We start from the raw sequence: 22520 nt of genomic DNA, 5'->3' as shown, positions 1-22520 counted from the left end.
ATGAGTTGGATCACTTATCATTCAGCCGAGTCAAAGTCAAATTTGAGTCCTGGGTCAGGGGCGAAAGTCGGGAGTAAGGTCTCGAGTCAGGAGTGTGATTGATTCTCAAGTTGAGGTCAAGTGTTTGGTCCCAAGTCAAGGTCGAGATAGGGTATGGTTCCGAGTCAATGTTGGAGTTAGGATCAAATCTCTCATATCTATAGATGACATATGAGAGAACTTATGACCTCGCGAGTCGAGAGATATTCAAATTTTTAATATTATTATAAATACTTTGACTATAAAAATCATGATTGATCACCATCGATAAAAAAGAATCTTACAAATATATTTTGTATCAGCAGAGCGTCCAAACATTCAAAATATATCAAAATTGAAAATGACATAGTGTTAGATTCTATTCTATTAATTATCATCTAAAAACAATCAAGTAATTAATCATAAGATAGAGGTCTTTGGTTTAATCCATTTTATGCATTTGATCATAATAATTAGGGGATTTTGCTTAGTATGAATTCAGATTAGTTAGGATCTCAATATAAATATCGAATGCCGAGAACCAAAGAACATAAATTAAAACTAATACAAATTTTATTTTGTTTGGTCAAATCTTTCTCTTTACTTTGTACCTCCAAGATAACTACAAATGAAATCAACCCTTTTTCTATTCCTATAGATGACTTCAACCAAAAAGACAAATTAAAATAAATTAAGATATAAAGTGTAGAATCAAAAGATATGAAGATCTAGTTAAAAAGTTTAGTTATTATCTATTAGCTTTTGAGATTTTTTTTTTCCTCCAAAATTTCTTAGATAATTTTGGCATTTTCAAAAGCCTTCAAGAATTACTCTATTTAGAATAATTGACTTTTGAAATTCTTTTTAAGCTAAAGATAAGAATGTGAAAGGGGGATATCCAAATTAGTTTGAATTCAATGCACTAGCGGTTTAAAAAAAAAGAATTTTTGTAAGCTAAAAAATGAATAATTTAAGATCCGTTGAATTCAAATCGTATCAAGCACAAAAATGAAAGTTGACCCTAGAAATGCAAATTAAAAAGTAGCTTATAGATTCAAGTGATCAATTCGATTGAAAATTAACTTTATATTCTAAATGACTGAGCGATAATTTATTAATAATATAAAAATTAATTTCACTATTAATACATAAATAAAGTTATAACATATGTAATAAATAAATAGTAGTAAATCTTCCTTAACATTACTTTTTTTTCTTTTAATGGTGTCATCCATTAATAATATTTACTAATTTTTTGTCTTATTCTAGAATTATCCATGTAACACTAATCTAATCCATAGATGCTTTGTAAAAATATATATTTTTATCATGCTTTATCTCTTTGTGATCATCATTCCCTCTTAGTTCAGCCACAATGCAATTTGTAAATAAAATATTAATTAAATATTATTTTCATTAAGTTACTTTTATCATTTACGATTTTAAAACCTAAAATAAACAATTGGAGTAATATTTCCATCACAAGTTTGGAAAGTGGTGAGTTAGTGATAAAGGTCAAGTCTGAAAAAAATATATCTTTCTTCATCTGGTAAAATAGATAAGTAAATAGCATGTATTGTTAATATATTGAACAAGTAGAAAATATCGAATAAAGTATTTATGAATATTTCACATTGCTCAGAGCTTTTTAATACAACTTAGACAATACTCACTCATTGACTTGGCCGCTTGACATGAATTAGCTCAAATCAGCGAATTCAATAATAAAAAATGAAATTTAGGTCTAATATATATCGAGTGACAAGTTCATAATCGAGAAATTTAACTATATAAAAATAAAAATAACTCTATACCAAATCGATGTGGAAAGTTATTATTTCATCACAAGGTTGATTTAAGTCGCGATCCATTATTACACTATAGGAACTTTTAATTATGTACCTATTTTAGAATAAATAGTATCATATAAATTCGAGTGATTAAAATTTCTTCGTATTTTATATGAATTACTTTTCTTTTTTGGATGCGAGGCAAAGGGAAGTCCAGCAACTAACTATTGAAAAATTTAGAACCTTTGCAGATTAAACCTTTTAATTTGTGTGATTAATTGATTGAATATTTAAAATAATAACTATACCTGAATGATAAGTTAAATTATTTTGTGATAATATAAAAATTAATTACACTATTAACCAAAATAAATTTATATCATATGGGATAGCATACATAGTTTGAGATCTTCCTTAGCGTTACTTTTCTTTTTATAGAATCTATCTAGAAGTATATTAAAAAAGGTATTTGCATTATACTATTTACTAATTTTGGGGCTTTATTGAATTATCCTTTGTAATATTAATTTAATCCATTAGATGCTTTGAAAGATCAAATTGAAAAAAAAATAGTTCTCTCTTAATCTACTTAAAAGAGCTGAGGAAATAACATGTCTTATTAATATATTGAATAAGAAAATATTATAGGATGAAATATTTTTCTAAACGATTAAATTGATGTTTTGTTAATCGGTTATGAAAATGATATCCCACATCGACGAGGGATGAGATCTCTGAATTCTTTAATATGGCTTGGACATGTTAAAATCATGAATTGGCTGCTGGATTTGAGTTTAGCCCAATATTATGTGATAAAAAAATGAATATTAGGCCTAACTCAAGTCCGATAGACAATTCATAAATTAAAAATTTCTCAAATAATATAAAATGAAAAATAACTCCATACTCTATCGATGTGGTACATTAGAGCTATCGAAAAGGGACGGCCCACCCCATTTGACCCAAGCCTACTGTGACGTCCCGCCATCCAGCCAGGCCGATCGTGGTATATTAGAGCTGTCGAAAAGGGACGGCCCACCCCATTCGACCCAAGCCTCGAGGGCCAATGGATTTGAAGAGAATCTAGTGTAATTATTAGCATGCATTTTGCATCCCAGATACGCGAGCGAGATAAGAGAGTGAATAAATATATCTAGAACAAATTAACGTATGGATTCATAATATTACAACACAATGTGTATTTAAGTAATTAGATTACATACTGGTGAGATTATTATAAGTTACCATTAAATAAAAAATTTTGTCGACCTCGGCCCAACCCCGATTAAGCCTCAAGGGATAAGGGTTTATATTAATCAAACTTATTAGATCTAGTTTTAAATGAGCTTAAAAAATTATATCACAATTCTACTTCAATAACGAATTGAATTGAACCAATCCTATAAATTAAGCTCATTTTGACGATTCTATAATACACCAATCAATACCAATACTGATGAAAAGTAATATATATACCTAAAAAGTTAAAGTGATCATTTGAATATAACTATTATATGAAAAAAGGGACTTATAACAGAATTATTTGTTCATATATAGGACCATATGTCCTTTTTTTTTTAGCATTTTTTTTCTTTTTAATGCAAATACATTACTTTTGACACAATTTTCTGGTGAATGGATGAGGATGATATTAAAGAATGATATTTTCAAAGATAATGTATATCAAAATTTTGGATGGATATGCTAAATAATTAATGGACCTCTTATTATTCTCCTTGTGATCATTACATGATTTCCTTTTGTTTTCATATATAATTTTTGCTTGATTAGTATAGTCATAATAATCTTAATGCTTTAAATATTTTAGTAACCATTAATTATTGTTAACCCCACTAACCCTATCATGATATATAGTACTACATTACCTAAAATGAAGTGTAACAATGATGACATAACCACACTCCTAGTACTGCAAATTTTGCTAATTTATCGTTAAAAGATGTGGTGCAGTGAATAAAATTAAATCTATTTTAATTAGATATTTTTGAGTTTAAAATTAAATATAAATTTTTTTTGCAGGAAGCACCGTTCCAAATAAGGCCCTATGTGGCAAGAATTTAAATATAGTTAAACTCTAATTCAAATATTCGACTTCTAAGTAGGAAAAAAATTCTTGCAACTATGAGATTTTAATATTTTTTCTTTTGAATTCCATCTATTCAACAATTTAAATTAATAAGAGTAATTGAGATTAATCGGTAGTCTCAAATCTCAATAGCTTCAATAATTCATTGAAAATCTTTAGTATAATAAATCGCAACTCCTTCACTAAAAAAGACATAATATAATAATGTATTAATTAACCAACACTAATTAGTTCAAAAAAGTAATGATTGATTAAAAACTAGATGTGAAGTTTTTGGCATTTATCGTAAGTTCTTCTTCGTCTTATAGTAGTTGATCATTTTTTTAAAAAATAATTACTCAATATTTAAAAATAGTTGTTCCATAAATTATATACATATATTTTTTTTTGAAATGATATTTAACTTAATTAATTACAAATTCAAAAACAATAAATGAGGAAATTATTTTTATTTTTTTAAAAAACATTTTTCAATAATTGAAATATTCAGTACATTAATAAAGAGGAATTGCTTCTGGATTGGACTACACTATACTATAGATCAACTATTTGGAAATATATTTTCCTATTTAAATCTTGCTATATATTATTCCATTTAAAAGAATAATTCTCCAAATTAAAGGAGAATTATACATTGAAATGAAATAAAGTTTTGAAATTTAGATCACGTGTGGTTGTTCTGTCCTTCTCAATAAATCAAAATATTTTAGAGAGGTTGATGCAATATTAATTCCATTTTAATCCACTATTTTAACGTGAAATATAAATTTTTATTTAAAAAATCATTAGTTTTTTTTTTCATATTTGCTAGATCAAAATACAGATAAAAATATGAGAAATTTTTAAAAAATTCATTACAAATTGATAATATAAAAATTAACCTATTGAAGAATGAAGTTGCTGATAAAAATTGTGGTGAGAGTGTGTTTGTTTGTTTTAGAGATTATAGTATATTATTTTGCTGTGGTACTATTTTTTTTATTTTCTATTTTAGTTAAATTTTTGTACTCTATTATTATTTATTTTTTATTATCAATGATTTATCGAAAATAAATTTTATATATTTAAGATAGAGGGATATATTCGTGTACATTATGATTTCTTCATGTCTCACTTTAAGATTACATTGCATATGTTGGTGATTATGATAGTAACAGTAAGATATATATTTTGAACTCTGAATATGAAAAAAATTTATATTAAAAATATTTTTCCTCAAAAGTTTTACGGGACACATTTAAATTAATTGAACTCTCAATATAGATATCAAACGAAATTGATACTTGTAAGTCCTACACCTTAAAAATGACACGTAATTACAAGTGGCAATAACATGTTCATACACTTGTCTACGATATTTGACCTTCAATTAATTAAAATAAATATATAAATTATGGAATAGGGAATAAGAAAAATAAAATGGTCCATAGCACAAACTATATTGATGAGTATAGAATAGTTGACCTTTAAAAAGGATTATAGTGGTTGAATGAAAATTGCAGGGAGGGATCATGGAGATGTGTGATATATACTATAATGATTCTAGTTTATTTTTAATCGGAGTTTTTGAATTAAAGTGACGTTTTTCTATAGAAAATATTCTTAATAAATCTACTTAATGAAAATTTGAATTAGCTAAATTTTGATTTATAAGATTAGAATTCATCAGATTATCTAGTGTATTGATGTATAACTAGGACTTATCCGATATGATTATAAGTGGTTGACATTTTCGTGTAACGTTTGCCACTCAATTAGGTATTATTTACTTATTATTATGGAAAAACCAGAAAAAAAATATCATTGAAAATAATTGAAATTAGAAAAAGAAAACATGAGTTTATGAGATAATAATTAAAGAATTAGTGATCATATGAGAAATTAAACCCGAATACAACAACTAAGCAACTAGCTCGTTGTCTAGCATAGTATTTTCGATGTATACAAGTAAAAATAGCATAAGTATAATTTTTTCTTATCTTCATATACATCCAGATACATGTATCTCGAATATATGGGATCGAGATTAAATGTAATTTATTTCAGATACATTTGATCGATGATTTAATCCGTATATGAAATACATAGAAAAATCTCACTAGCCTCTCTTTCATCTCATCATTCTCCTTTGTATCTGAGATCCTAATGTAATTCACTTCAAATACGTATAAATATATACATATATCTAGTGTAATTTATATATTTTTTGATACGTACAAATTTCGCTCGTCAATCACTCTCTCTCTATTCTTATATATCTGATGACAAAATACATATATATAAGAGTGAAATATATCTAATTACGTAATTTTTAAGGCATGGTCAAATAGTCCCCATTCTTTTGTCTTTGAGTGGCCTCTATAAATAAGAGTCTCACTATTCTTTGTATTCTACACTGAAAACTTCACGTGCCCTCTTTTTCTTCTTACATCCCCCCAACAACTATAATTATCTGAAAAAACATTTAAAGTCCTTATCCCATTTCTGTTTTCTTGGGAACTGTGTAATTTATTAGTTTAGGCCATTATATATGTTTGCTACTCAACCAAACTTCCAAGGTAGTTAGTTAGTTAGGTTCGAGAGCGATAGTGGACAAGAGATCTTATTTCCTCGTTTAATTTGGTAATTTTTTTAATATTCATGGAGAAGGGAAAGCAAGTTTTTGGTTCTTCGGCTTCTGCTTCTGCTTTGTCTTTTACGAATGATTTGTTTGGTCCGAAAGAGCCCTCGAAAACGTCGCTCTTTGGTTCTGTTTTTGGACCACAATCAACGGTATAATTCAGTTTCGTTTTAATTTATTTGTCTTAGTTACTAGTTAAACATGTCAAAAGATGGTCAAAGCCACACTTAAAAGAACTACGATTAACTATCAGTTGTTTATTTTTTTAAAAAAATTTAATTTATCACCATTTATTATTATTCTTTAATATGTATGTGACGATAGTTAGGTAAGAAAAAAGGAATAACTGAATGTTGAGGGCATGAAACTCGCAAAAGAAAAATTAATTCAAATCTTTTTTTAAATTTTTTTTAAAAATACTATGTATAAATTTATATTTAACATTAATTAGTTTAATTCTCGTAGCCGAATATCTTAAACAAAAGAAGTACAAGTACAATTTCTTCTCTTACTCCATCCTGCATGCATCATTGCATCTATAGATACTCCTTTCTATATACAAAAAGTATATTGATTTTATTTAGAAAAAAACATTAAAGTAACTTTTTGTATCAAGTCCGATATGATAATTTAAAAAATTATCGAATAAAATGATTATATTTTTTTTATCTGATTTTTTTTCTTTTTTATATAATATTAATATTTTAGGGACTTGGAAGGGATTCCACTCACTCTGTAGCTAGAGGTTCATCAAGAATCCAAGATCCAAAAAACCAGTCATGTGGAAATGCAAAATATGGAACTTCAGGTTAATTTTCTCCTATATTTTTTGTTCATTTTTCGAAAATCACTTTTTTAGTATAGTTTAATTTGACATAAAATTTAAAAAATAAAAAATAAAATTGAAAGTGAGGTCAAAAATAAGCCGTGAGATTATGAAACTATAAAAATATGTCATTAAAGATATAATAAGAAATTCAGTTTAATCCCACAAGTGAAATGTAGAGAGGATGGTGTGCATGCAGTCATCCCCTATCTCGTGAAAACATAAATATTATTTTCAAATAGATATTCAACTCAAGTAAATCGTAAGATAAGAAAATGAAAGTATAAAAAGGATACTTTCTTATTTTCTTATTTTTTATAACAGACTAATAAATTATAAAGTAACGTCATATAAAATGAAACGAGAGGGAAGCACATGCCTTTAATTATGGTTTTTCACCTAATGCATGTATTGGGGTCCAATAAAATCTGAATGTCCATATTCGGGGAAAATGCTCCTCGGCGAAAGCGATTCTATTTCCAAAGCTCGATCATGACATCTCTGACCAAAAGCAGAGTATTTACTATTCCACCACAATACGGCGGACGTATATATATGCTTGCTTAAGTTACAAATCTCTCTCTTAATTGTTGTTCATTAATGTCATGACAGGTAATAAGGAGAAGAATAATTCCATATTGTATCAGAATGGAACAACAGAACCATGCCATTTAAGTTCATCAATATACTATGGTGGCCAAGATGTTTATTATCCACCTACTGCCTCACATAACACCGTAAGATATTTTTAGCGGTAATAAATATATATATTAATAAAAAACGTAAAATTTTTATTGATAATAGTTAATTGTTATCAGATTTAATATCACATAAGGCTTTAGAGACACTTACAAAAAGTGTTAATAAAACATATTTCACGCAATTGTTAATTCATTACTGCTAATCATTATATTTGGTATATATAGTAGCACTATATTTTTATTTCGAACCTCTCTAGTGAAAATCCTGAATTCGCTGTGTAGTAATTGTTTATTTTTTCAATTTCTAAATTGTTTCATTTTTGTTCATGACTTGATCAATTCAAGAAAAATGTAGAAGATGATGATGATCAAAATGGAAACAATTCAAATTGTGCTTCAAGAGGAAATTGGTGGCAAGGTATGAAAATTAATTTTTGTAAAAAAGAATATTTTTTTTTCTTATGATTAATTATCTCTTTTAGCAATGTCATAAAAAAACTCTTAACTACATTTTTTTTGTCCCACAGGATCATTATATTATTGAGGCCTTGTTTTTTTCCCTATGCAAAGTGGTTCAGCCTTTTTTCGAACTCAGCGCATAGCAAAAATTTAGTGCATTAATTATCGTTTTAGTCAAGGCATTTATTTCAGCATTTCAAGCACTTAATAGTAGGGTTGTATATCGGTCGGTTCGGTTCGACTTTAAAATTTATCTGATTGGCTTATTAGTTATCAGTTTGTAGTGATGTTAAATCATTATAGAATCATTAAGATATTGACTTATCGATTATTGATTTATCGATTTTTGATCATTATCGGTTCAGTTATCGATTTAACCGTTAAGATTTGACCCAAAAGAAAAAATATTGAAAATCACTTAGAAACAAGGTGACAAACCAAATAAACCATGCACTTGAGTTCACAAGTTACATCTTGCTCAAAAGCAAACACTTTTACATCGTAGAATTATCAAGTATTTGAGACAACCAAAAATAAATGTAGGAAATTAAACTCTAAGTCGAGGACTTCATATACAAAATGGTATAAATATAAATATTTAATTTACTATCGGGTTATCGGTGAATCCGTTAAAAAAAACTTTAAACCGTTAAGAATCGATAACCCGATAACAAAAAAATTCAAAACCGTTATCAAAACACTAAATCAATAACTTTTTTATCGATTCAACTTATTGATTTCGATTCGATGTTGAACAACCTTACTTAATAGTACTTTTTTTGTTTTATTTTGTTGGTTTGTATTTATGGTAATTGGCAGGACCTTTAAGCCAATTTTGTACATTGGTTTGTCCCACTAATTTTAACACTTTATTAGTAGACAACTTGTTCTAATTAATTAATCTCCCTTCTATATATGGGACTATATATGTGTGGAGAATATAACTGTTATTATTTTGTCTAGGAAGTTTGATTTCTGAGATGATATCTAACTACATACCAACAAGTATTTCATCATATTTACGTAATAACAGTTATATCGTGACACTTAAAATCCTATAGCTAAAAGTATCAGGTTCTTCATAATAACTTATTGTTATACAAACATACCATACTAATAAAAAGTAAAATATAAATAAGAATTGTGACGTTCAATCTAGGGCCCTAACACGAACAAAATTGTTTGCGAAGTCATTTAACTTATGGTAGTTATTATTTTTCAAAAAATCGTATTTATTCTAGTCCGTTAAAAAAATAACGTATCTTTAAAAATTATATTTACGCCGTTGCCGGGGATCGAACCCGGGTCACCCGCGTGACAGGCGGGAATACTTACCACTATACTACAACGACTTGTTGTTTTAAATTTCTATAATTTAATATTTGTAACAACTTCTCTATCTTCTTTGGTATAAATAAAATAATTTGTATATTATTCTATAGTATTGCACTTTTATTTAGCAGTCAGCATCCCACACATACATTATGTAGTAAACCATCTATTAGGGGCGGAACTAGAAGCTCAAGTTCGATTGTAGTTAGTAGTTTGTGTTAAAGAAAATCATTAAATATGTATAAATATTAAGTTTAGAATTTTTAGTTATGAACACTTGAAGCAGTCGGTCCGATCTGATAAGCATATGGATTAATTTCACCATCCACTTTAACTAGTTCACTATACAAAATAAAAATATTATTTTTATTTGTCTAATTTTATAAATCTAAGAGTTAAATCGCTATTTTAAACCTAGCTTACCTTTATTATCAACTAATAATCATTTTTAATTCATTTCTCAATATTAAGATGACTTTTGATAAATAGAGATGATATAATACAATTATCATTTTATTTGTTGTTTCTACAACACACACTATGACTATGAGGAATGCGTGTATAACCCCAACGGAAATAAAAACAAAACGTAACTTCAAAAGCAAGATTTAAGTGTCTTCTCAAATTAAAAAAAAAACTAAAATAACAGTATATGAAGAAAGTCAGGTACATAACAGAATAAGTCTGCTCTTGCGATTCTAACAACGATTGACACTTCTACCTTAGAGGATTGCTCGACGAACTATCATTTCAACAACGATTAAACCTTATTACTTAAAGATTTAATATCCTTCACAAGACGATCGAAATTAGAATAAGATGATCCACCTTCCATCAAACAATTCTTAGCTAATTTAGACATATGATTTGCTCTTCCCAAAAACTCTTGTTTTCTCAATACCATCAAATCCTTCACCATTTTCTCTACAATTTCTCTATCACATGTATCCTTCATGTCAAGCCCAAGTCCCCAAACTTTTTCAACAAATCTACTATTCACTTGTTGGTCAAAAAAATAAGGCCAACAAATCATAGGCTTACCCTCGTAAACACTCTCGAGAATCGAATTCCATCCACAATGAGTCCAGAACCCGCCTATAGCGGGATGGGCCAATACTTCTTCTTGTGGGGCCCACTCCACTATATATCCCCTTTCTTTAGTCCCCTTTACTAAATCCACAGGCATCTTTGATTTCCACTCTTCTCCCCCTATAGAATTCGGTCTAATAACCCACAAAAAATTCTGTTTACTGTTAACCAATCCGTACCAAAATTCAATCAATTGATCATTCGTCATTGTGGCGATACTCCCAAAACTAACGTAAATTACTGAATTCGGTAGCTGATCGTTGAGCCAATCGATGCAAGTTCTATCTTCCGCCCATAAACTATTTGACGATGATCGCAATGTAGTTTGTTTCTTCTTTAAATGCGCGTGGAGCGGTCCAATTGGATAGAGATTTGGGCAAATTGTTCGCATTTGATTGAGTATGGGTTGATCTAATTCTTCGAATGTGTTGAGTATTAAGCCATAAGCTCGTGAATTTTCTTGACCCTCTGTTTTGAAGAGCTGGATATTTGGATCTGTTAGATCGCCGGAGCGGCAAAACTCCGGTAGATCACGTCGCCGGAGAAATGTTTCAGTTCCCGGAACACTTTTGATGGGTTCATCCAAGTTATCATCTGTAGATATTTGAAAAGAAGAATTAGAAAGATTGTGTAAACTTCGAGAAATCTAAGTTAATCTCTGTATGATCTATAGGATACAGAGTCGAGAGCTGTAGAAATAATTATTAATGCTTGAATTAGGATTCAATGATATATATGAAAAATGTAATTCTAGCTCATGTCAATGGACTTTCGAAAAAGAGTAGAAGAATGAAATCTATTACGGGGCATAATAGATCATTATGGTTCAACCGAGTTAGTCTTCTTCGTTGCCAACGATACATGATAACGGTGTGAGAAAGGCGAAAAGAGACCAAGAGCAATAGTAACAAAACGTTACATAGACGGACATAAAATTCCAGCAATAACACAAATCCTAAGCTACAACACTCGAAAGAATGATATCATAAGTGGATCTTAACAAATTTTCCATCAGAAACAAATTTGTTATGAATCATTAGTGGATCTTATAACATACATATCATTACTCTTCAATCGAGTTAGTCCTTCTTCGTTATCAACCCTACCTGATAACGATGTGAGAAGGCGAAAAGAGACCAAGATCCATAGTAACAAAAAGGTCATTCATTCTAAAAAAAAAAAATTAAAATTTCAACAAATACTAAATTTTGAATCTAAAATCTCAATACTAAATGAGTTCAATATCATTAACTTTACATAGACCGACATAAAGCTCTAGCATAACACACATCCTAAGCTACAACACGTGAAAGAATGATATCATGATTGAATCTAAACACCCCATCAAAGCACTAAAAGTACTAAAAGTAACAAACAGGAGCGTGTCTACATAAAAACTTGACAGATAAGATAATAATAATCGTTTTCAATGCGATCAATCAACCCAATCCCAACACTAACTCGAGTCATAACAAATTTTGCAATCAAAGTTCAAACAATCATATACTAACCTTTGAAAGGATATTCTCCGGATTCAATAAGTTCAGGAAGGCAAAAGAAGATCCACAGACAACAAGAACTAATAGTTCGAACACAAAAGATAGGTACATTAATCTCATCAGCAACATCACAAGTAAATCCCAAAACTCCATCAGCTATAATGCAGCTAACTACTCGTCGTCTTACTTCCCCATCAAGATCAACACAGAGTGAATCCGAAATCAACATATCTTTAAACAGAGTCTTTGTTTTAGTTCTCAAAGAGTCAAAAACCTCTAAAAACTTCTCTCCATCTCGAGGATGATCATCTGGTAGTCCATCCGATATCGTCTTGATTTGAAAACCAGGACATTGATCGAATCTTGAAGTAATATCGGTGTGAAGAACGAGTCGATTGTGAATGTTTTCAGTGAGAAGGATGGTGATATGTAAACCTGAAAAACAGAGGAGTTCAGCAAGTTTGAACATTGAGTTTACAGGGCCTTGTAATGGTAAAGGGAAAATGAGTACATGAGGAGGAAGTGATTCTTGTTCATCCATTCTAATGAATGTTAAAAGAGTTTCAATAATGATGATCTTGTTATACAAAAAATTGAAACTTTATAGATTATATTGATTGTTCTTTCATTTTCAAACTATCGACAGCTTCGAAAACACTTAGATATATTCCGATCTGCCAGATGACATAGAAGTAATTTCAAACACTTGTAAGATTATGAGACTCTTTATAAAACACGCCTAAACTTTGTAAGGATTTAGAAGTGTATTGCACTATTATTATAAGCAGGGGCGGAGCCACCTTGTAGGAAAAAAGTTCAGCGGAAAATTATATTATTTATACATGGTTAGAATAATTTAATATGTATATATAGTAGATATCGAACCTCCTTCAGCTACTTTATATGCCTATTTCTACAGATTTTAAATCTCCTTATTGATAATTCTAAATACGCCTCTGGTTATAATATAGGGATGTATTTAAGTTTAATTAATAAAAAAAAATATTATTTTTAAAATTATTAATAGTTTGAAATGAAATTAATAATTCATTACAATTTTGAAGTGTTTTAAATTCTTGTACTCTTTTGAATAAAAAATGTAGAATATATCAAATGGAAGTATTTGTCAAGTTGATAGAATTAAGAAATATTCTCTTGTTTTTAGAAATATAATAATGTGATGTTGATTAATTAGTGTTTTTATTTTATTGGTAAGTGGAGTAGGCAGGGAGGGGTAGGTGGTGAAATCGAACTTTGATACTACTAATAAATAATAAATAAATTAATCTCTAAGTGGCTATATATATGATTTTTTTAAATATATCTTTTATGTTTTTGTACCATTATTTCTATCGCCAAATCACTTTTTTTCTTACAAAGATCTCTATCAAGATACATATGCATTAAAATAATATAATTTTTCTATTTTAATTTGTTAAAACATTTTCTTTTTAGTCGATTTTGAAAAAATGATTTTAAAGAAATAAACTCTAAATAAAATGATTTATAGTCGCGTAAATATATATAACTTGTTTTAGATTATAAATTTCAAAAATTTCTCTCTCTTATGTAAACTTTACGTTAAGTTAAACAATATCATATAAATTAAAAGAAAGAGAACACATATTTACCTGTTCAACATATTCCGCCAGACAAGAAAGGAGGAGGAAGAAAAGGGTGGTTGGTAGTAGAAATAGCAATAAAAAGAGAAAGGATAAACCAAAAAAAACAAAAATAATTACTAGGTTCACATAAATCGCAATTCATAGACACATAATAGAGTTCAACTTTTATATACCGTTAGTCAGATTTCATAAGAGTATTATAAGTTACATATAATGATGATCATATAATAAGAGAAATTAACTAAGAAAAACCTACTTGATCAAGTAAAATAACATTAATAGCGTGAAAAATTCTTTTACATTATCAGAGTATATATATTATACAATTATACAACCCTAGTAATTTCACTATCAAACCAAATATTCATCAGAGTTACTGAAATGTATATGTATATATGAAAACACTTTACACAAAAAAAAAAAAAAACATATCCTATGATTCTCTATGTACAAAAATGATCACAGAATATTAATACTTCTCTTCTACATACGTTGATCAGACTCTTCAAAAACGTTGTTGCATCCATGCCAGTTTCTCCAGAAGGATCAGACACACACACTTACACACGTCGAACGTTATTTGAAGAGTCAGATTAACACATATAGATGTATATATATTTACAACTAGTCTTCTGAATCTTCATCAATAGCCATAATTTTGGCAGCACCTTTTATAGCAGTTATAAATCTAGGATTATTAGCATTATGAATAACATTATTCTTTGGTTCAATCCTTGAATTCTTGTTTATATCATCATCATCACTTATAATATCTTGATCATCATCTTTTTTCATGTCACTAGGTGGTAAAAAACAATCCAATGATAGTCCCTTTATGTTGAAATCAACTTCTTCAATTGTCCAAACTTCTTCCATCCTAGTCCTTGTATGTCCTTCTGAGTTTTCGCCGAATCTGAAGAGTGAAACACATGTCTTGCCAGAATGAGCTATGTTAACACCATCGATTGTTCGATATTCCTGGACTAATGACTCCATTGTTGTTTCCCAAAACACATCATCTTTAGGAGATTTTAGTCTAAGAAGATGTGAATCTTCAAGTTGGACTAATAGTCCTGTTCTTTGGCTAAAGTAGCCCCAAACAGTATGTCTCATAATTTCAACATTGCTACTACTTCTTGCTTTTAGAGATGAGGGTTCTGCTTCAAATTTTAGTACAAAACAATCTTCACCATTCACTGGTTTTTCGCCAATGCAGATCGAATCAGAGAACATATCAGCAGTAGACCTTGGATCAAGACCCTGTCAAACATGATCAATCGACATAATCAGACGTTGTTCAAACACATGGTATCAGAGCAGATACAGACTTTAACATGGTATCAAAGCAGATACAGACACATGACATGTTGATGACAACCAATTCACAACTAGTATCCGTATAAACAGAGAACCATATTATTCATTCAACAACTATTTTCTTTTTTCCAATTTAGTGGCTCATAGTTGAGTAAATATGTCATTTTCACCCTATAGAACAACTTGAAGAGGGTCAAGTTGTGAATGAGATTTCGAGTTTATTCGAGTCATGTGACACAAAAGTGACAAGACTAACAAGTGTTTACATTCACAAAATTGTCAACTAGACCTAACTACTAGTACTCGAGGTTGTGTCCTGAAATCCAGAACTCATAAGGTTCAAATCCTGACTCTAATTCTGCTTTGAAAGGGTCAAAGTTGTGAACGAGATTTTGAGTTTATTCGAGTCATGTGACACACAACTTGGCCTCTTGATAAGACAAACTTGACAACAAAAAAAGTAAAGGAAGGAATCCAAATAACATTAATGTTGCTATGAAGTGTGTGAACCAAATTGACATTGGGTGTGACATGACCATATGTTTGTGAATACGATGTGAGTTCAATTCTTACTGTCTGGATACCTGTAAGGAACGACGAAGAGGCCTAGCAGGTCCACGAGAGGCGTGAGAATGATGCCATGGAGTTTGTCTCCATGACACCTTACCATCACTTCCAGCACTGATTTTACAACCTGAAACAACAAGCTCAATGCTCCAAAGATCAGGTCTCTTTTGCCACAACACAAATCCTCCCATTTCCCCTGCCCCATTTTTCGCGGTTTTAATCTTCATTACTTTGCCACTGTTCAATCCTAAACCATCTCCTTCAATAAACTCAGACGCGATCATCTTCACCTTCCCCATCGCGTACATACTATTAATCGAATTCAAAGCATGTTCTCCTCCCGCGGCAGCTATATATTGTTGTACTATATATTTTGCCATCGAAGTCTCCTGTAACAACCATCGATTAAATGAATAAATAAAATATCGCGAGAACTCTATAAAGATCGAATTTATTGTTTTAAGTACAATAGGTAACAAGTATGTAGTACCTAATAAACTAGTTCAAGTGTATGCAAATGGCAATCTCACCAAACACAAATAACTAAAAACTAAGTTTCATCTACTTGTCTAGTCAAGAACTTGTACCTAAAAGGCACTCAAAAATATATTACTGTTACATCTGTCTCGATTTATGTGACACTATTTTTTTATTTATTTTTCTTTTGTTTCAATTTATGTGAATTGATATGATTTTATATTTGAAAATAATTAACTTTACACTTCACATTTTTTATCTTTAATTACTAAAAAATCTTTATACACTCATAAATGTTACTATATATTTGAGATCACAAGATTTTCAATTTTTTATTTAAATTTTTTATCGAGTTAAACTCACGTAAATCGAAACAGAGGGAATTTCCCATAACACATACACAAAATTTCTTGATTTTTTTCCAATTTTCTTCAACAAAGAAACTGAATTTCAGAGATAATAATTATTAGTTGACTGACTATACGAGAAATTAACTCTATCACATTAACAAATATTCTTGATCATTGAGTACTTCACCTATAAATGTTATGATATGTTTGAGTTCATAAGTATCTCAAAACTTTCGCTTTTTTTACTTAAATTATCTACCGAGTTAAACTCACATAAACTGAAACGGAGAGAGTTTCCTATAACACATACACCCAAAAAAAAGTTCCGTTCATATATTATTTATCTTCAAGACGATTCCTCAATCAATAGTTATTATTTCCAGAAAGTCACAACTTTTTTATCTTATCTAATTTTCTTCAACGAAGAAAACTGACTTTTCTAACATAATAACTATTAACTGAGTAACCATATCAAAAATCAAACTCTACCACAGGAACACATATCCTTGTGGCACCTCTCGTATTTCGAGACTCTAACAAGTCTTTTTTTTACTATTTGACTCTTGAAATCCGACCTGTACCACATAAATTGAGACAGATGCAGTAAAAAAAGAACTTACAATGGGATGATCATTAATCTTCTTATTAAGAGAATGATTGTTGCATTTAATAGGATGAGGAATCAAAGGAGCAGCAACAACACCAAGCAATAGTTGAATCTCAGCATTTCTTCCACCAATTACTGAAACAGCACTTGATTTATAATAATAATTATCATGATGATGATGATGATGATTATTATTATTACCACTATGAGATTTAATCCAAGATTTCATATTTTGCCATGACTTAACATTATTCTTATGTGATGCATTGACAAACATTTCTTCTGGAATCGGTACTTCAAGTACCGTTTCCAGACCATCTTCGTTATCCAAATTAGGGCACAACGTTCTCATTTGTTAACTCGAAATCAAATTTGAAACTAATAAGTTGTAAGCTTTAAGAAATAGTGAAGATTTTTGGATATATGAATGAAGAGAAGGAAGAATGAGAAGAAAGTTAAGTGTAATAATAATAATAGAAATGTATGTTATGTATTATTAGAATTATATTATAAAGTTTTTTTTTTTGAATAATACAGAGAACCTACCGACCAATGAGGAGTCATCCACACACAACGTGCATTTCTTTGTCTAATATTGTCGTGACAGCACGAATTTTTATTTTATTTTTTCTATTTTTAGTTTTTAAAAAATAAAAATAAAAATAAATTATATAATGTACTTTTTGTTGTATATTTTTGACTAGTGGTTGAAAAAATATGTTAGGAGTGAATTTTAGTTAGGAGACTTATGAATTTTTCCTTAAATGAAAGCGTGGATTGCGCCTTGATGGATGGCTTAAATATCATATGAATTTGCGAAATAATTTTTAGCGGTAATAAGTATACATATTTAATAAAGAGTCTAAAATTTTTATAGGTATATTACAGGAAAACTGTGAATTACATGAGAATTTTTTTGGGGATTAGTATTAAATTCACAGAAAACTTATTTTTCTGCAAATTTTCATACTAATTTCCAGGAAAATCCCCATGTAATTCACAATTTTGTTGTACTGGTATAAGTTAATTGTCATTGCATCTAATGTTGCGCAATAAACTATATGAACATTTACAAAAAGAAGGTTAGCTGTCATTAAAAAGAAAATATGTTTAGCGGCAATTAAATTGTTGTCGTTATGTAAAAAATTACTTTGGACGTAATATCATCAGAACAAAAATAACTTTTTGTAGCAATAAATATATATATTAATAACGAATATTGAAATTGGTTATTTATCACAAAAAATCAATGTTGTTATTATAAGCTTTAAGATATTTACTAAAGAATGTTAGTTATTACTTAATAGACATATTTAGTGATAATTAAATTATTATCATTAATTAATTATTAGTAAAGATCATTTTGGGTGTAATGTATTAAAGTGGAAAATATTTTTTTTTGATATAGCCATAATAATATATTTGTTACATTATTGATAGAATTTTAGAAGGGGAGGGGGCAAACAAATATATACTTCATTTAGTTCATATTAAGTGATTGTTGGGGTATGCAATTTTTAAAAGATAAAATAATTAATAACAAAAATTAAAGATTATTTTTTATTATTATTTTTTTGATTATTTGTTAACTATTTTCATAGAAAATGAAAATGTTAAGTAGTTAAGTAGCACAGTGGATAAACGATCAATATTTTAAAATTTATCATTTATTTAATTAGCTATTTTAACTGCTTTACATTTTCAAGTAGAATAATTTGAAATGATTGGAAGAATAATTGTGAAAAGTACTTTTTAATTTATATTTTAAAATATTTTTCACAATCCAACATACTAGTCTGCAAACCTGTATAATTTTCAAATTGGTTTTAAAAAAAAAATTGAATTAGTAAATTAATCCATCTACAAGTTACTTAGAGCTCTAATAAGCTAAAATTCAGGTCAAATTTTATCCCTTTAATCTTTACTAAATTTAATTTTTTTATTTACTTATTTACTTTATAATATTTTTTTTAATATCTAATAATTTATTTAGCTATTTTGCATTTTGAATTAAAATAGCTTAATTAGTTCATCATGTTGGTAGAATAATTTTGTGAGAAACAAAAAAAAATCTATTAGTTTTAATAAATTAATAAAATTAAGTTCTCATTATTTGATTTACCCAATAAAAAATATAAAGTAATTGTTTTTGATTTTGCAAGGTAGGTATGTAGAGTCTGATTAAATGTATTAATTTTTGGTAGGACAGAATAATAAGGATATATTATAATTCGTTTGATATACGGGATAAAATAAATAAAAATATATTATAATTTGATTGTATATGAGACATAATAATGTTATATTTCTTTTTGTATGCGATATATAATTAGCTGATATATATTTTAAAATTAAATATAAAATAAAATTATTATTATTATCTCACGTACTAGAAGATTAAAGATAAATTTCGAAGCATAGATAGTTGTAGGTTTCATACTTAACAAATCTGATCAGACACTTATAATGTTAATCTTTTAATTTAAAATTTGTCATCTTCTTCTTTTTTTCTCAATCAATAATTAATCATTATACTAACACATGACAGGCTAATAAAATCTTTACATAATCCAATTTATTTTTCCATTACTAATAATGTTTATGGTTTGCTGTTTAACATGCATAGAGATTTGGCTTGTTCTGATTATTCATCCACCCTTCACTAATCACCTATGCACTACGATTATAATTAGTCGTAGAGACAGATTCAGAATTTAAACTTTATATTAAAAAAATTAACATAATTGCAAAAAAGTTATTGAGTTTATATTTGTTATTTATTGTAATTTTCATTTATAAAATTATATTTTACAATTTAGGTAAATCTGATATTAATACTCTATATCTTGTATTCGTCTTTATTAAAATTATTATAGACTATGGTACTTAAATTGACTAAAAAAAGACCTCAATCATGTATTGCACGTTCACACACGAATCCAATCTATTTTAGTAATTGCCAACACTAACAGGATTTGTAGAGATTTACATTAATAAAAATTAGATTTATTACCAACTACTTGGAATTAATTAGAATCAATAAATTCATATTGTTATATTTTATTATAAAGAAAAATAATAATAATTGTCTTGCAATATCTAATTAAAAGGGTGCTAATAAAGTCTTTTATTCTAAGCACCCAATCTTTTGAGACCTTAAACGGAATAATAAAAGTATTTGATCGTAATTATTCGTTGATAATTTTTACAAATATTTTAATTAAATCGATGAGAAAAGAGCAAATAATACTGTTTTCACGTGATTTTTTTAGCGAAAATTTATTTCTCATCATGTGTTTTTCTAGTGAGTTGATTTGATGAGAAATGAGTACAATCTCGTTTTCCAGTAATGATCAAGTCACCTTTAATAGTTCATTTAACTAAAATCAAGATATAACTTCATTAATTAACAACTAGTAGCTAATATTGATACTTGAGAACATTTTTTTCAAAATTTGAAACAAAAATGTCTGGTAAAAATACATTTTATTATGTGTTTAAGTATTTAATTCTGACAAATCATATATTCAAAGTTTTTAAATAAAACTTATTGACTTAAGCCTTACTTTTTAACATACATACTATAATAGTTTAAACTATATAATAATACTATATGAGTAACTTATAATCCAAATTAACAAATACTTAGACAACCTAATTAGATGAACTAAAGTTTCTTGTTCTAGTAGTTTCTTCAATGAGAACAAAGTGTTTGCCAAGTTCACTTAATGTACTAATTTCACTTCACTTGCAAAGAAAACTAGTGTTTCAAAAGTTAGATATTTTACCATAACATGAAGTGACATATATCCTTTTTTTGGCCTATACTATGGGTGTAGTTTCACTTTCATACCTAAATTGAAAGACAATGTATAAAGCCTATTCAAAGGGGACAAAATGAAAAATTATTGGGGGAGAAGAAATTAAATCAATATATATCCATCTGCGTCGATTTATGTTATGATATTTGACTGAATATAGAAATTAAATAATGAAAAAAAGATTTTAAAAACTTATGATTTAAAAAATATTGTACTTTTTTCCTTGTGTTCTCTTCTCTTTCCGTATCCAACGTAAAATAAAATAATCGAATAAAAAAGTGAATTTTGAAATTTTGAAATTTTTTGTTCTAAGTTTTAGAATTTTAAGCTTACCAGATTCGGGACTAACTATAAATATAAAATTTTGATTAAGATTATTGATTTTATTGAACTTATAACAATAGAATTCCTAGTTTCACTTTGATTGAATGGTCCAAATAAAGTACTTTTTCAAAAACTAAAATCATATTTATTTTTTTTGAAGTGTAGTTAAGCCTTTAATTTATTTAGTATTCTCAAGCAAAGTAGAAGGATATTTGAAACAGAAAAAGAAAAAAAAAAGGTGATTTTGTTTGCTTAAAAGCAATGACACTATAAGAGTGTAAATCAAAGAATTTACACTTTGAAGCTATGCCCAAGACTTGAAATAGGAAAGGGACAAAAATAATATTTTGAGTCAACTTGGATCGATTGATTGTAAATAGTCGATAAGTATTATATGTTAATAAATATTTTTATCTGCGTAATTATTTAATTAGATAAAAGAGTTAAAATTTATAATAAACACATGATATGTTTGGTAAAAAAAATATATTAACAAATTGTTCTTTTGATAAAATGACTAACATACACTTTAATTTATTTTCAAAAAAATAATTAAACTTAAAAGAATATTTGTAAGGTATTTCGAGAATTAGAAAAATAATAAAAATATCGATCAAATTAAATTTATTAACTTTGAATAGTTAACTTATAATTTTTTTGTTTGATTTATAACTTTAAATATTTACCAAATATATAAATAAATCAAATCAATTTAATCAGCTTATAAACTTATTTAACTATCTTATTTATACTTAGTAATATAAGTGGTTGAACATAATTGATTGAATTTTTTAAAAAATTATTCCAAGTGCATATACATACACTCCTAAGTGGAACTACTATTTCATCTTATTTTATTTTTTATTTTTGGCTATAATAATATAATAATTTTTGTGCAATGATATGGATGAATATTATAAAATTATCCATCTGTAAATATTTATATATGCCAACCCACAACATATCTACAAGGATTTCATTTTGTAGTTAA

General features: G+C 28.0%; 2 protein-coding genes, 1 non-coding gene and 1 pseudogene across 3 annotated transcripts; 1 reads left to right on the top strand and 3 right to left on the bottom strand.

Annotated features, from left to right (window-relative positions):
* Window positions 1-6297: 6297 nt before the first annotated feature.
* On the top strand, window positions 6298-8815 carry LOC107019093 (annotated as a pseudogene).
* A 986-nt stretch (window positions 8816-9801) lies between these two features.
* On the bottom strand, window positions 9802-9873 carry TRNAD-GUC. Its single transcript has one exon. It is a non-coding gene; the product is annotated as a tRNA-Asp (tRNA).
* A 525-nt stretch (window positions 9874-10398) lies between these two features.
* On the bottom strand, window positions 10399-13153 carry LOC107019113 (7-deoxyloganetic acid glucosyltransferase-like). The gene is made up of 2 exons (XM_015219688.2): window positions 12454-13153; window positions 10399-11536 (listed from the first exon to the last, which is right to left on the bottom strand). The coding sequence occupies exons 1-2, from the start codon at window positions 12980-12982 to the stop codon at window positions 10614-10616; spliced, it is 1452 nt and encodes a 483-aa protein (XP_015075174.1). The 5' UTR covers window positions 12983-13153; the 3' UTR covers window positions 10399-10613.
* A 1188-nt stretch (window positions 13154-14341) lies between these two features.
* Window positions 14342-17844, bottom strand: LOC107019045. The gene is made up of 3 exons (XM_015219635.2): window positions 17398-17844; window positions 15968-16339; window positions 14342-15326 (listed from the first exon to the last, which is right to left on the bottom strand). The coding sequence occupies exons 1-3, from the start codon at window positions 17734-17736 to the stop codon at window positions 14691-14693; spliced, it is 1347 nt and encodes a 448-aa protein (XP_015075121.1). The 5' UTR covers window positions 17737-17844; the 3' UTR covers window positions 14342-14690.
* Between the last annotated feature and the right edge of the window lie 4676 nt (window positions 17845-22520).

The sequence above is a fragment of the Solanum pennellii genome, chromosome 5, assembly GCF_001406875.1.
Source record: "Solanum pennellii chromosome 5, SPENNV200".
Classification (NCBI taxonomy): Eukaryota; Viridiplantae; Streptophyta; class Magnoliopsida; order Solanales; family Solanaceae; genus Solanum; species Solanum pennellii.
Note: the sequence above shows the minus strand (reverse complement) of the source record. Positions and strands in the feature narration are given on the sequence as shown.